This window comes from Gadus chalcogrammus, chromosome 20, assembly GCF_026213295.1.
Source record: "Gadus chalcogrammus isolate NIFS_2021 chromosome 20, NIFS_Gcha_1.0, whole genome shotgun sequence".
NCBI classification, from domain to species: domain Eukaryota; kingdom Metazoa; phylum Chordata; class Actinopteri; order Gadiformes; family Gadidae; genus Gadus; species Gadus chalcogrammus.
In genome coordinates this window covers 3,746,586-3,757,382 of record NC_079431.1, presented here as the reverse complement: position 1 = coordinate 3,757,382, position 10,797 = coordinate 3,746,586, and the positions used below count along the sequence as shown (strand labels likewise).

Below are 10,797 nucleotides of genomic sequence, written 5' to 3'. Positions count from 1 at the left end.
AGACATGGCTCACAGATGAGTCATTCTTCCAACTTTGAAACTATTTCTCTTATTATGGGATGTTCTGTCTCTGAAACTCTGCGACAACTCCCCACATCGCCGGGACAGGATCCATTATCGGCAGGTGCTTTGAGTGCAGAACCCCTTTTAACTAATGAAACCGAGCCCGGTCCAAGCATTAGTGGGGCGACGGTGTTTCGTCGTGGCGGGCGTGAGTGCTGCTCGCAGGACGGAGCCAGACGTAGCGCCCCACCTGCAGACTAACGTTTTGTGGGTCATTATCTCATCAGGGATATTTTTACCATCACAGGTGGCAAACGTACTTATATATTTATATAGATATATATATACGTCTACTGAGATGTATTGAGATAGGTCAGATCAGTCCTGTAGTAAGGGCGCCTGGACTCCCAGTTTCCGGAGGATTCTGGGTTCAAACCCCCAATGTCCGTGATCAACCTATCGTCCTCCTCTGAGCAAGACACCCCCCCCCCCCCCCCGCCCCATGTCGCTGCGTAGGATCTACGGGGGACAGGGTGGTGTAGTGGGGAGGCCCGTTGCAATTCCAAGCCAGGAGGTACTTGGTTCGATGCCCAAAGTCCACAGCCTACGAGACGCCCTGACGCCCACATGCTCTTCATTGACTCGTTTTTGCAATTCGTCTGCGAGTCGTTTTGCATCGGAGCATCTTTTAGGAAATGGTCCAAAAAAATGGTTTGACAAAGTTGTAGATATTTACATGGATGAAATGTGTTTGCCTGTACGCACGCGAGTGTACGGTGTCTCAGGGGAGAGTGAGTGATAACGTGACGAGGCAGTTCCTCCCTCCGCAGGCCCTGCGCGTGATGGGGAAACTGATGAGGGAGTGTTGCTACGGCAACGCGGCCGCGCGACTCACCGCGCTGCGGGTCAAGAAGACCATCTCTCAGGTGACCGTACTCAAGGACGTCAAAGATTAGACTTCATCTCACCCCCCCCCCCCCCCCCCCCCGCCCACTACCCCCTGCTGCTCCCTCCCTCGCCCCCTCACTGACCTCCGTGCTCGCCGCCGACACGGACTGGACTGACTGGAGAGGGATTACCCTCGTCTGACTCTCTCTCTCTCCTTCGCCGGGGCGCCCCCTGCAGTTCAAGAGCACACATCACAGGCGCACCATGAGTTCATGTTTGTTTGTCGACGCCAAAGGGGGTTGCTCAGAGGGGGTCACGGGCAGGCCGTGTCCCCGGGTAACGGCGATGAACCGAGGCCGACCTCCGGTAAGTACAGGCGAGCTCCGTCAGGGAGCTCGCCTGGAGAGGCTTATCGTAGACGAGGTGTGTTCTAGATGTTCTACTACCTCACCCGCGTTCAAGTGCCCTGAAGCTTTAGGTCGCACGTTGGAAGCTGCTTCTGTGCCATAAATGCTAGTACACGCATTGCATTGTTCTAAGGGAGTGTGTACCTGTGTCTGTGTTCCTCAGTCACACGACCGCAGTGTAGGAGGATTCATGGATTAGGCCACTCCCGGTTCATGTTCTTCGGATAAAAATGTTCTCGAAAAAAAGTTTACTTTAACGTATGTGTCGGGAAAACAGCCTTTTGTCTAAGAAGGAGTACCTTGAGTGTTTGTTTTAAGGATCTATTTAAAGCTCAGCTCCTAAAACGTCCCGCTTCTAAAGAATATTGCAGATTTAAAGCCTTTTGTTTATGAACGTTCAGCACTTTAATTACTGACCATGGAATGCTTTGTGATGCATATTGAATGTATACATGTCTTTTTGTACTTTGAATGCTGATAGCTTTTATTTATTCATTTTGATGGAAAAATCTGTTCTCAGTAGGCCTACTGGTATCTATACCACCCAGACTCAAGTTAATAACATTAAAGTGAATTATTAACTTTGACGATTATGTGTTTCAATTGTTGGTTGGTCGAAATATGATGACATTATTTTTATATGGAGTCTCAAATTGTTTAACGTTGTCATATTGGAGGTATTTACTTGGAGGAAAGACTTTCTATCGGTTTTAGCGAAGATGACGATGATGACTCAGACCGTGAAAGGAAATTATTTCAAGGTCGCGCCTATAGGCCTACATGTTTGTGTGCATTCAAACATGATTTTCTTGAATTGTGAGCTTCTTTGTGGATGTTAACTGTCGCTGCATACGTGAATTTCTACATTGCGTCTCCTGTATTGATCCCGAGTTTCTAAACTGCATTCCAGTTAATTTAAACTGTGGAGGAGACTTGATAGTTTTCATAAGCAACACACCAGTCAAACAAGTTGGTTATTTACATACTGGTCATATTCAATGTTTACTTTGTTTGTATTTGTAAAGAAAATAGCCTGCTTTTTATATGTCATGTACACATTCAGTTCTCTAATGTTCATGTCAACGGTTTGACTTTATCATGACTTCTATTGTGTGAGGAAAGATTGTCTCAGATGTAAACCCACAGTAAATCAAACCTAATTAAATCACAAAGACACAACGTCTGTATGTCTAATGTCTAGCTCAAAGATAGTTTTTATAATTACAGATCTTGAAAATCCAGAATGAAAAGTATTACTGTACACTGTACCAGTGTACCAGATATTCAATTGACCAACCAGTCCTGTTCATTTCTCAAGTTTTAATGAGGCCTTCAACTCATTGGATAGTCCCAGTCATTTGAAACTGTTACAGCAGCCAGCACATGCCTGTAATGTATGAACAAGGACATGCTACGTATGTAAAGTGCACACCCACGCCTAGCTTAGCATAGCATAGCATAGCATTAGCTCTTCTCTCGAATGTGTTCTCATCAAGGCAGAGGTGACAGGTGACAAGTAATTGTACACATGAAATATGTTTGTAAAATCTGTTGAAGTCATTCCAAAGATAAAACTATGAGTATGTGCAACGTCTGGCTCCAACTCATCGTGAGATATCGGTCAATATCTATATATATCTATATAGCCTATATATTTATAAACATCTTGCTGTTTTGTCTCTTCTTATCAGATGCGGATCTCGTTATGACATGTTCTCTTGTGCAGTATTTATTGTATATAAGAGTGTGTTATATCAGTTGGTCAATAAATTATTTTTCAATAAGCGTACATGTATTGGCCATTGTTGATTGTTGCTGCACCAGATGTAAATAAATGCTTCTTTAAAATCATACAGCATTGTAAATAACTGTATAAGATCTATATATAATGGAGGAGATACATTTAAGAGGTTGTTTCGAATTCAGCATTTGAGTGTTTTTGTGTTATATGCTTTGCTTATCAGTTGTGTGAGTTTATGAATCAGACCAGACAGCTGAGTCACCAAAGCTGTCTTATCACTACATTAATGAGTCAGCTAAACCTATGGCAGTCTCGCTTGAAAAGATTTGACTTCCCCTCTGAGACGTCATTCACAGGAAATTTGCCTGCTTCAGTCAAACCTGATGATAAAAACTCCTGCCACAAGCTGTACGAAACTGCCCGCATTCAACTGATTAAAAACAAGAAAGTCCGTCCCATCTTTTGTTGCTATGACGTCAAAGGAAGCCCATATTTTAACACATTTCAGCACATTCAGTCTCACTTCTCAGTTGCAGAAGATGCATATCTGTGTGTGTGTGTGTGTGTGTGTGTGTGTGTGTGTGTGTGTGTGTGTGTGTGTGTGTGTGTGTGTGTGTGTGTGTGTGTGTGTGCGTGTGTGTGTGTGTGTGTTTGTGTGTGTGTGTGTGTGTGTGTGTGTGTGTGTGTGTGTGTGTGTGTGCGTGCGCGTGTGTGTGTACCCACAATCCTCAAATAAGTAAGTAAAGTAATGTGAACAAAAACTAGGTTTTGTCCCTTTTTTACTTAAATATAATTATTTCTTATTTGAACCAAGTCACATTTGTCCGCATTGTGTAAGCCCGCTATACTTTGGTTAAATGTCTTTTAACCACACTTTTAGCCAGTTCCTCCCGTATGTTGTTCTCTCCTCCCTGCCCACATGGCCTGGCTCCCTGTCTGGCTGTGAGCTCTTCCCTTTGATCAGACCTGTCTGATACCTTGGAGCCAGCGACCCGTGGTGTCTGTTTAGAGAGAGTTACACCGGCTCCTGAGGGTCCCTGACAAGACGAATCGTCCTGCCTGCTGGTGCAAAAAGAGGCTCAGGGGTCCAAACCTGAGGCCAGGGGTGTGTGTGTGTTTGGTGAGGGGTGTGTGGGCTGTGTGTTTGGCGAGGGATGTGTGTGTGTGTGTTTGTTGTGGAATGTGGGGTCTGGGGGGTACCATTGAAGCAAAGCAAGGTCTGCAGAGTTCGGTGTTGAAATCCCCCACAAAGGTGACACTTCCTCTTTGCATCGCTGCTTTCTGGCACATCCGTAAACCGATTTGCAAAGAAAGAGGGGCTTTTATTTGAAAAAAAGGGTGCGAAAAGAAAGACAAGAAGAAAGTCCTTTTCCTATTCACAGCCGAGAGGCTTTTCACAAGAAGTTTTGGAGGGTGGGGGGGGGGGGGGGGTGAGAAGAGATGAGAGAAAGGAAGTAAAAAAAAGGAAAATAAGAATGCATGTGTGCTGTGCAGAGGTACCGCTAACCCCACAGAAGTCACATGACCTGGATTTCCGCTCCGCTACTCTTAAAGCTGCAGCCAACCAAGGGGTGAATCTAGAGCAGAGCAGACAGGTCAGGAAGAAGCAGGGACCTTATGGTCCTCTGAGCACAGTGATAACAAGCCAACTAGTCTAAACCATGCAGACCACCACTAACCTCAACCTCGGCCTGGCCCGGCAGGACAGCTGTGTGCTGGACAACCACCCGAGGAAGAAGGGCCATTTGTGGAGCTGGCGCTCCAGAAAGGGGAGCGTCGACGAGACGCAGCCCGAGGCCGGGACGCTTCCCCGGGGTTGGAGGCAGGTGAGGGACCAGCACATACCCAGCACCAGCAGCAACCTCACACAGTACCATCAACATAAGACACAACTTACATACTGAATGTAGGCAGGTGAGGTGAGAGACCAGCACATACCCAGCACCAGCAGCAACCTCACACAGTACCATCAACATAAGACACAACTTACATACTCAACAGTATTCAGAGTGTCCACAGTGCAAGACAGAGGCATGGATGCTTCAAGGCTTTGGCGAAGCCAATGTGTTTGGCAAATGTAAAGTCGTTTGTGACTGTGGAAAAGTGATTGCATTTTTTTTGCCTTTGCAGAAAAAACAAAACTCGTTGGTGGATTACTCCGACCCTCTCAGGTAGATGTTTGTTTACGTTCCCGGTTATGTTCTGAAAAACACATCTTTTGAACAGATTCATAGTCTTCTAAGAAAATGCATTTCAATGTCGACTTTCTTTCTGTTTTTCAAAGGACAATGTCCACATTGGAGAAGCAAGACAACGAATCATTTGGATTTGAAATTCAGGTTAGTGGATCAGGATTTGATCTTATATATTCATGGCCAAAATGCATTACTAAATCATACAACTTGGTACATAGAATCACATAATATTCTTAGTTTATTTTCCATTGATATATATTTTTGAATACTTTTTGCAATTTGATTTGAACTTTTATTTTATGTCTTCTTCGATGTCTTCTTCTATGCCACCAACATCCCACTTTAATTTTATGTCTTCCTTCCAAAAACATACTAAGATCAATTCTCAACATGAAAATGCAATCCTGGCCTAGTTTTTGTAGTGCAAATTTTTGCAGGACTTTGCTCAGATTATAGCCGTCCATATGTCATGCATTTCTCTGTTGTGTTAGACCTACGGGCTGCAGCCAAGCCACACATCCACGGTAGAGATGTGCACTTTTATTTGCATGGTGCACAAGGACAGTATTGCAGACTGTGCTGGGCTGACCACAGGTGAACACACACACACACACACACACACACACACACACACACACACACACACACACACACACACACACACACACACACACACACACACACACACACACACACACACACACACACAAACACCGACCCACACACACACACACACACACAAACAAACACCGACCCACACACACACACACACACACACCAACACACATACACACTTATATACACACAAACCAACAAGCCCCCAACCCACACACACCCATACGCACACACATACACACACACCCACCAACACCATCAAAATTGCACGCAAACTCACACACATACACATCATACACATGCACACAACAACACACGTGCACAAGCACACATTGGCTCACCTCACCTCCCCTCCCTTTTGTGGTGATAAACCTCTCACTTCAAGTTCAAGATATCTAGATCCATACACGTGCACACCCGCATGCAACCTTCCCCACCAATGTAAACACACACTGTGTTCACAAACTCATCTATACGCAAGTCTGGCACTCATGCTTCTCTTGTGAAGTCATTGATATTCTGATATTATGAGTATATCATAGATATATTATGATCTCACAGATTGAGTATCTCCTCCTATCTTATACTACGGTATCCTATCTGGGTTAAAACAACACTCAGTACAATATTGTGCTAAAATACTGCATATTTATTTAACTACAAAGGCTTTTACATACAAGCGCCACACAATGTATTTTTGTTTGCTGACAAACAGATATTCACACAAACCCATGTTCACACAAACACAAGTAAAAAAACCACAAGTTCATAGAAAGAAATGTTCACGCAAACGTCAAAAAACATGTCAAAAACACACAAGTTCACACAAACACATGTCCACGCAAACACATGTTCACACATTAGGAGATGTTCTCACTGTAGGCTTTTGTGTGTTTGGGTTAGAAGACGTTAATATGTTATGCTCACTGTAGGCTGATGTTTGTTGGGGTTAGGTGATGTTATCCTCACTGTGAACGGGTGGAGCATCGAAGGATCGCCTCATCAACAGGTAGTGGACGCCGTGCGACAATCCACCAACATACTGAAGTGAGTAACACACAAGCACGCACACACACACACACAAACACACAGACACACACACACACACACGCACGCACGCACGCACGCACGCACGCACGCACGCACGCACGCACGCACGCACGCACGCACGCACGCACGCACGCACGCACGCACGCACACACACACACACAAACACACACTGAGATCCTGAGTCAGAACTGCCTTGTGTCGAAGATGATTGATTATCAGTTTAAGGAGGAAGTGCACAAGGGTTAACTTTTATGCTTTGTGTGTGTGTGTGTGTGTGTGTGTGTGTGTGTGTGTGTGTGTGTGTGTGTGTGTGTGTGTGTGTGTGTGTGTGTGTGTGTGTGTGGTTCCCAGGATAGAGACGACGTTTGGTACCATCATGAAGAGGATTGAGCTGGAGAAGAAAAGGAACTTAATGAAGGTGTGTATACCTAGTCTACCTAATACCTGTTAACTTGTAACACACACACACACACACACACACACACACACACACACACACACACACACACACACACATACACACACACACACACACACACACACACACACACACACACACACACACACACACACACACTGCTTCACATGCCCACATACGCATGCAAACACACACACCAAAATGTGTAATCTACTTTGATCATTCGTTTCATGTCGATTCCACGATTAGTGATATATTATAATAACAATGTGTGGTATTTAATTTCAGAAAACACTACGAGAGAAATGGGAGGAGCTACAGACGCTTTTGTTACAGGAAGCGCGTCTCACGCACGGTGAGTGGGACCTGCCCAGCGCGGCGCACCGCACAGCTTCCGCTCTCTCGCTGCAGGGCTCGCTGCTCTACAAGATGTGTTGTGCTTCTGGTGTGAAACTAAGGCTTCCCATCAGAGAGAAGCAGTTACCTGTCACTAGTGAGACGTTTGAGGACGTCGGTGTTAACGTGTTATTATGAGCGACATCCGTTATACCATCAAGAATGGAAAGAATATAATATTGGCACTGAATTATTCTATTTATATACCATTTTTTTTTTTTGCATTTGTAATGCTTATTTTCATTAGAACCACCCATTCTAACCCTATCTGGATCTTCTAAAACCCAAGTTACAGTGTTGTGCTCTGGTACCGGCAGAGAGTTCAGGAGGTCAACGTGTAGACGTCAGGAGGCCAGGATCTCAAGCCTCTCATTTCCATGAGGGACAGCTACTCTAACTGACCGTTGGAACAACAAAAAACACTTGTCATGCATACATTTTATTTATTTTCGTGCTGGTGTTTTTCATTTTTTGGCAGACTCCACAGACAGCACCCCAACTCCCTCCACTGACTCGCTGGTGTCTCCCGACGGCTTCGTGGGCGGTGGCGGTCCTGGTGGTCCGAGGGACAGCAGCTACTGGAGCGCGGCGTCGGAGGACGGCGACCAGGCCAGCGTGTTCGGGGACGCCGGGTACTCCCCGAGCCCCGTCAGCGCGCCCGGCGACAACGACGACTGCTTCTTCTCTCAGGGGTTCGAAGACCGCCAGGAATCCAGGAGGAAGCTCAAGTCTTCCGGGTCATTCTGTGTCCGTGTCGTGGACCGCACCAGCAGCTCCGGGAGCAGCTCGTCGTCCCCGTCCTACTGGGACAACCGCAGGGCCTCCAGCGCGTTCGGGACCCTCCCGAGGAAAGGGGGGAAAGGCAGCGTCCGCAGACACCTCCTGAAACTCATACCCGGCTTCAGTCGCTCGCTCGACCAAGACGTCGTGGAGGAACTGGATCCAGACAGACCATGTCGCCTGGACAGGGTCTTCAGCGACGGACAGTATCAACAGAAAAAGGCAACAAAGTCCTTTTCTTGAGGCAGAAGGAAGCGAAAAGACACTTATTATGTGTGTGGCTGCGTAGGTCAGTTCGTCTGAAGGTCAGGAAGACTGGAGTGCTCAGTGTCAGTGTTTTGAATGTGAAAAGAGGATGAAGGCTTAAGGTTTTAAGACTTTCTGTAAGCATTCAGATAGCATTTGTGGAGTGAGTCAAGGTCTGCTTGGCCTTGAATGAGAGGCGTTTGTTATAAAATGAAAAGCATTAACTATTAACACATTAACTATGACCATACTCTCCTTATACTCAGACGCAGCTTTCAGGGTTATGTTAGTGTATGTCTAATGTATGTTGAACCTCACCTGGAGCAGAGCATAGTGAATGTAACCAATGAGCATCAAGCCCTATCTTTTTCTCAAGTATCAATGAAAGTCTCTGAGGACGAGTGTAGCCTGTAGCCTATAGGTCAAAATAAAGGTCATCCATCTGGTCTATACATTAGGCTACATGGAAAATGTACTTGCATATCAGAAATACAAATTTGTAATTATCATCATGACTTCGTCATGCATTATTGTGTTTGTTGAGCTAAGAAAATGAAACCATTTCATATAATCTTAAATCTGATGCTTGTATAAAAAGGCGTTTGTAATGAAATGACTGTGCAGTGTTTGGGGTGTTTGAGAATACTCTTAGACTAGATGGATACTTTCCAGCGTGGGAGACAGTGCATGTAGCCTACCGTGTGATCACTTGAAGCCGACATATTCTAACCATATGAGAGTTCTGAACCGCATGAGTGTCTTCTCCACTGCAGGATGTGGCATAGGTAAGGAGGACAACCTACTTGAGGACCTTAGCAAGCAAAAATATACTGCACATTATCCGTTTGTAATTTTTTTTTCTTTTTTTTCTCGTTTTTTTTTAACAAAGAATGGTAATTCTTTTAAATGCGTTCAAACCGTTTAGAAAACATAGTGTTTCTAGGTTTTAACCAGCAGATGGCGACGCACACCCGTTACATTTGAACGCACCCTTATGTTTTTCAGTCTTGTGCTTCTAAATAGCTCAGATGCTGAACATGTTTATGGGGTAAAGCGATTTGCGAAAATGTCTCTTTGCATTTTCCTTGTCTGAATAAAGAATTAAACAACATGATCGTCCATAAAAGTACAAACATAACCAAACATTTTAGCACTCTTTAGAAAATAATTTTTCACAAGTTTCTCAACAAGCTGTGTGGGTGTCTGAAACGCTATACAGATTGAAACATGTTAGGCCTTATAATAGCAAGTTCAATTACATAAACCTACATTAAGTATGTTAACCCTTCTCGATTCAAGGCCTTCCTTTTATTCTCCTGAATGAACCCCCCCCCTCATCATCACAAAGAAGACCTTCTTGGCTCATTAGCGTGTGCCAAGTGCATGCTGGGTAAACCCATACGAGAATGTTAATCTTCAGCCACAGAGAAGGTGGTCACCCAGGAGAGCTTAGAGCAGCAGTACAGTCCCAGTATTTGTGGGGGCCAACCTCAACAAAGGCTCTTTATTAGCGCCCACAACAAAGCTCTGTTCTCCCCCCCAGCTCTGACCACGTCGCACACCAGCACCAAAACACAACCAAGATATTTGCACCAGTGAAAAAAAAACAAAAAAAAAACGCACTAGGAAGGGTGTTCTGTCGTCACTCTTTGTCTCTTGTTGTGTTGTTGCTTGGACGCCTCCGACCAGCTGTTCTTTATGTGGGTCACAGCCCCCGAGCCAATGCCCGCCTGCGTGAAGAGAGACCACCACTGAGGACATCGAGGATACCCGGCCTGTTTTCGGCTCTCGTTTGGGTTCCTCCAGCGCTGATCCACCTGAGCGGAGAACGAGCAGGAGGAGCGGGGAGCATGGAGCCTGAGACCAGCCACACCCAGACCCACAACGCTGCAGATCTGAGGGCGTCCGAGGTGGAGGTGCTGAGGTCGCACGTGGTGGATATCATCGGAGGGGCGGGCCGCGGGGCCCGTCGGAGCCTGGAGGACCCCGGCAAGGACCTGCAGGAGGAGGAGGAGGAGGAGGAGGACGACGAAGGAGACGACTCGGTGTTCTACGACG

General features: G+C 45.7%; 2 protein-coding genes across 2 annotated transcripts in view; both read left to right on the top strand.

Annotated features, from left to right (window-relative positions):
- Positions 1-959, top strand: part of LOC130373014 (activin receptor type-1C) — a 19,369-nt gene extending 18,410 nt beyond the window's left edge. Inside the window, exon 9 of the mRNA XM_056579214.1 lies at positions 834-959. Within this exon, the coding sequence (XP_056435189.1) occupies positions 834-959 (126 nt within the window). The remainder of the gene's footprint in view (positions 1-833) is intronic.
- Positions 960-4,633: 3,674 nt separating this feature from the next.
- cytip (cytohesin 1 interacting protein) lies at positions 4,634-10,797 on the top strand. Its single transcript, XM_056580523.1, has 8 exons — positions 4,634-4,865; positions 5,170-5,210; positions 5,324-5,378; positions 5,726-5,828; positions 6,803-6,896; positions 7,251-7,317; positions 7,606-7,672; positions 8,192-10,797. The coding sequence occupies exons 1-8, from the start codon at positions 4,701-4,703 to the stop codon at positions 8,734-8,736; spliced, it is 1,137 nt and encodes a 378-aa protein (XP_056436498.1). The 5' UTR covers positions 4,634-4,700; the 3' UTR covers positions 8,737-10,797.